Source organism: Photinus pyralis, unplaced genomic scaffold (genome assembly GCF_008802855.1).
Source record: "Photinus pyralis isolate 1611_PpyrPB1 unplaced genomic scaffold, Ppyr1.3 Ppyr1.4_unclustered_Scaffold8311, whole genome shotgun sequence".
Classification (NCBI taxonomy): domain Eukaryota; kingdom Metazoa; phylum Arthropoda; class Insecta; order Coleoptera; family Lampyridae; genus Photinus; species Photinus pyralis.
The window spans coordinates 1-4,741 of record NW_022172352.1 but is presented as its reverse complement, the minus strand read 5'-3'; the positions used below and the strand labels follow the sequence as shown (position 1 = coordinate 4,741).

Sequence of the window (4,741 nt, the reverse complement as noted above, 5' to 3'; positions counted from 1 at the left end):
AATATAAGAATAAAATGAAACGGCAAAATGCAATACAATCAATAAAAAATGAATTGATGAAAAAGTATCAGGTTGAGTGCCGCAATTTAACGGACCAAGACATAATTAAAAAAGTACACGTAATTCGGACGCAAAATTTTTTATTATGTCGGGGTAATGTCGTTAATTGGGATCGAGTTATAACTTTCTAAATAGTCTAAATAATCATTTCAGCTCAATACCAGACATTAGCTGGAAACGATTCCTCAAGGAGTTTCTGTCACAGCTCAGCTGATTTTTTTTCTGCTGGGATCACTTGCACCTGCTTGATAGACAACCCATCGTACAGACCTCGCTAAATGAATGCCTACATTCGGCACACAGGATAAGCTAGGAGCAATTTCACTGAATGCATAGGGCTTATTGCAAATTTTGGGCACAATTTAGTCTACCAACAGGTCAGTTGGTAAATGCAGTAATTTTTTTAGTAATAAAATAAGTATTAATGTTACAGGTACCTCATCACCTTTAACCCTTTGTGCCTCTAGACTTTGACTAACTATCCCTTAGCCTTTTTTTGTCCAGTGGTTGTTCAGCAGATTCCTACGAACCGAAACTTTGGTGTTTTGACATGCTGCAGTTTTTAAACGAATGCGATCCAGTGAGGGAAAGCCAATCAAATATTGAACCATCAGTAAGTATTTATTTATAAGGTTTTTAAAATAATCACATTGTAATTGATTTTAAGGAGACCCAAATATTCACGCCCAATGGTACTACAGTTACATATGATGAGGATATTGTGTTTGAAGGCACGCTGGAAGACCTGGATGAATATGAAGTTGATGCTTTCAATAACAGTCCATGCACTTCACAAACATCGACATCAAGGGCAACTACACCTACAGTATCAAAAAGCAAGAGGAAAATGCAGAACTCTGTGGCAGACCTAATCCAAACCGCTGTACAATCCCTCGAAAGTTGCAAAAAAAGGCCCCACATTGAAGATGAATTTGATATATTTGCAAAGTAAGTGTTTTAAATAGCAATTAAATAAGTTGCCAGTGATAAATATTAAAAAAACTATCAATTTTTATTATGTTGTAGGACAATCGCAACAGAGTTGAGGAAAGTCGAAGACCCTTACAAAATACGGATGTTGAAGAAGGAGATATTTACAAAAGTTGTTGATGCTCAATATGATTAGATTTTATTTTGTACATTTGTTTATTGATAATAATAATGCTATGCTAAGTCATTTTGCCATTCTACTGCTCCTATACCATTTACATATTGTACAAATTCATTTCGATTATCAAGTGCTGATGCAGTTGACCTGTTGCCTGCTTGTCGACTTAAGGTGTACTTAAATGTGAATCGCCTATCAATGTTCTGTTCCTTAACATCATAACCATTTGGGGACCTTGTTCGCAAAAAATTATGTAGCACAATGCATGCTAGAGTTAATGTTTGGGCCTTACTTGGGTCCAAACTTATAATGTTCAATAATACACGAAAACGATTTGTTAATATCCCAAATGCGTTCTCCACAACTCTTCGTGCTCTGCTTAGGCGATAATTGAATATACGTTGTTGCCAAGTCATATTACGAAATGGAAACGGCTTTAAAATATGACGGGATAATGGAAATGCTGCATCAGCAACTATTACATATGGTACTGGTTTGGTACCCGCTGGCAATGGTCTTTCCTCTGGAAAATTTAATTTGTTTGTTTCAATCGCTGCAGCAAGTGAACTATTCTTGTATACACCCCCATCTGAAATTTTTCCATTTCTACCCACATCGACATATAAAAAGCTATAATTGGCATCAACCAAAGCCAATAGTACGATACTGTGTGTGTGCTTATAATTAAAATATGACGATCCTTCATTTGCGGGAGCTTTTATAACAACGTGTTTACCATCTAATGCACCTAACACATGTGGCAAGTTCCATCTTTCTTCAAATTCATTAGCAATTTTTAACCATTCTTGGGTTGTAGTAGGCATCTAAAAATATTATTTAGTTAAACATCATTTTTATTCATTGTCGAGTGTAGCTGTATCTACCTTTAAATACTGATTTTTTAAATTATTGTAAATGGCAATGCAAACTTCTGGGATTATTCCAGCAATTGTTGATTGTCCCATTCTAAATGAAAAGGAAAGACTTTTATAAGACTCGCCAGTAGCTAGATAGCGCAATGTAACAGATAATCGGTCTTTGGCCGAAATTGCATTCCTGAATTTAGTGTCCTGTTTCTGTATATCATTTTCAATAAGTTTCAATAGATCATTGAAAGTATCTTCATCCATTCTAATAAAATTCTTGTAATTTTCTTTATCCAGCACTGCTAATTCATTGTGCAACAAATTAGAATTGCCTTGACTATTTGTTTCCCGTTGCTCAATCCATGGTCTTACCCACCACCGTCTCTTACGATTTAATAATAAAGCTGCAGATGCACCAATTATAAGTGTTATTAGAACAATTTCTTCCACATCCATACTTCAAGTATTTGAACTTTGAGGGAAAAATTTATAAGAAAAACACTTTTATTTTTTACTCCAGAATGCCAATTGAGGAGAACTGGGTTGGCAAAAAGTAAATTCCCTAACTAGTGATATTTGTAATTGCATCAAAAATTGCAGTAATCTGAATAGCTACGCGCGCATGAAAAAATGCAGCAACTTGATGCGCCATCAAATGCAGCATGAAAATGCACAAATGTGAACCCCGCTTTAATGAATCTGTCATGATTCACGACAAATAATATTGTCATTTATTTGAATTTTTATTATTTTAGTATTCTACGAATCAACCCTTTTTATTGGACTTAGAGGTAGATTTTTCGAAATACAATGATCTCATTTTTGGATTAGAGGCACATAACGTAAGTTGATTTAACTTTAAATAACAATTATGTACTTATTTTTATATTAGAACTCAACAACGCTAGATTTACCAGGATGCTCAGGGAATACTGCAGTGTCAGAGATTAGTAATGGACATGTTGTGACTCCCTTGGACGACCAGCAAGCGGAGGAGGTGACCAGTTAATATCAGAATCTTCCCATATTACACTCATTTGCGTTCTAGATTAATAATGATGCAGCCATTTTTGACTCAGATGATTCCATTAATGATAAAGATTACACACCTTCAGGTGATGATTCTAGTTCACCAGAAAACACAAGCTCTGAAATCGAAGTGAACCCTAATAATGATGTAGAAAAACGGATTATCGCTGAAGCTCAAGATGAAAAGAAAAAACCACGTAAAATAATCGCTAGGCCCGAAACTTGGAAAAGGAACGTGAAAAAAATGAGGGTAAATTCAGGTTTGCCCTATGTGTCTGAAGGTAATAGGGAGATTCCTGGAAAACGTTTAAAACCTCCTTGTACAACAAAATGCAGGTCAGCGTGTACTACTAAATTTACCGATGCTGATAGACTAACTATTCACACTTGTTTTTGGAAACAAGGAGATAATGCTCTTCAAAGACAATTTGTAAGTAGTCACATGGAAACTCTAAAAGTAAAATACCGTCGAGCCATTGAGGGAAGTAATCGCAGTGAAAATTTGTGTTATTACTTGACGCTGCGAGGAATTAAAATACAAGTGTGTAAAACATTTTTCATGAACACCCTGGACATTGGTGATAAGTTTATAAGGACAACATGGAAAAAATCGAATGGTAATGCTCTGATAGAAAGAGATCGAAGAGGAAACTTCAATAAGAGGGAAACAATCAATACTTCGATTAAAGAAAAAATTGTTGCTCACATCAACTCTTTTGAACGAATAGAATCTCATTATCTCAGAGCACAGACGACACGTGAGTACATAGACGGATCTTTAACGATAGCGCAAATGTATCGATACTATAAATCCGAGCAAGAGGCTGAAGGGTTGCCAGTTGCCAAAAAATGTACCTATGAACACATTTTTAAAACCCAATTTAACATATCATTTTTCCAACCTAAAAAGGACCAATGTGCAATTTGCGAAACCTTTAAAAATTCTGATACAGACGAAAGATTGTCGCTTCAGAAAGGATACGAACGGCACATTAACAACAAAATCAAGAGTAGAGAAGAAAAGGCTCGAGACGTCGAGAAAGGAAAACAAGATTCTTCCTTTAAAATAGCCTGTTTTGACTTACAAGCGGTTTTACCGACGCCTTGTGGAGATGTTTCCACATTTTATTACAAATGCCGTTTAAATTGTTTGAACTTCACAGTTTTTGAAATACCATCGAAAAGAGGGTTTTGTTACTTTTGGCATGAGGCGATTGCTAATAGAGGTGCTAATGAAATAGCAACTTGTATATTACATTATTTAAAAACGGAGTGCAAAGGAAAAGATGTCATCTTCTATTCCGACAACTGCGTAGGGCAAAATAAGAACAAAATGATTGTTTCTATGTATCTCTGCGCAGTTAACAAATTTGATGTCAAAAGCATTACACATAAATTCCTTACGGTAGGCCATACCCAAAATGAAGGAGACTCAATGCACGCCAGTATTGAGCGCCAGAAGCGTAGAGTACTAAGAAGTGGCCCTATTTATGTACCGTCACAATGGGCTCCAATTATCAGAGCGGCCAAGAAAGAAGGTACACCCTACATCGTGAATGAACTTGCCACAGAAGATTTTCTGGATTTTAAAAAATTTAGCGACACAATTGGGAAACATTTTTCAATTAATTCCAAACAAGAAAAGGTTGTGTGGAATGAGATTCAAGTTCTACGCGTA

General features: G+C 35.8%; 3 protein-coding genes across 5 annotated transcripts; 2 read left to right on the top strand and 1 right to left on the bottom strand.

Moving 5' to 3' along the window:
• Window positions 1-287: 287 nt before the first annotated feature.
• On the top strand, window positions 288-1,237 carry LOC116182999. Its single transcript, XM_031503590.1, has 4 exons — window positions 288-437; window positions 494-673; window positions 728-1,008; window positions 1,087-1,237. The coding sequence occupies exons 2-4, from the start codon at window positions 611-613 to the stop codon at window positions 1,184-1,186; spliced, it is 444 nt and encodes a 147-aa protein (XP_031359450.1). The 5' UTR covers window positions 288-437; window positions 494-610; the 3' UTR covers window positions 1,187-1,237.
• LOC116182997 (protein ANTAGONIST OF LIKE HETEROCHROMATIN PROTEIN 1-like) lies at window positions 1,173-2,718 on the bottom strand. Of its 3 annotated transcripts, none has more exons than XM_031503588.1 (3): window positions 2,053-2,718; window positions 1,461-1,992; window positions 1,173-1,402 (listed from the first exon to the last, which is right to left on the bottom strand). In XM_031503588.1, the coding sequence occupies exons 1-3, from the start codon at window positions 2,488-2,490 to the stop codon at window positions 1,335-1,337; spliced, it is 1,038 nt and encodes a 345-aa protein (XP_031359448.1). In that variant the 5' UTR covers window positions 2,491-2,718; the 3' UTR covers window positions 1,173-1,334. The 3 variants fall into 3 exon arrangements, with proteins under 3 accessions (XP_031359448.1, XP_031359449.1, XP_031359447.1); XM_031503589.1 differs by having other exon boundaries at window positions 1,173-1,992; window positions 2,053-2,438; window positions 2,493-2,718; XM_031503587.1 differs by having other exon boundaries at window positions 1,173-1,992.
• On the top strand, window positions 2,556-4,708 carry LOC116182994 (the record flags this gene model as incomplete). Its single annotated transcript, XM_031503584.1, has 4 exons — window positions 2,556-2,576; window positions 2,790-2,876; window positions 2,927-3,031; window positions 3,083-4,708. Coding segments are annotated over exons 1-4 (1,839 nt in total), but the record flags the coding sequence as incomplete, so codon positions are not given.
• Between the last annotated feature and the right edge of the window lie 33 nt (window positions 4,709-4,741).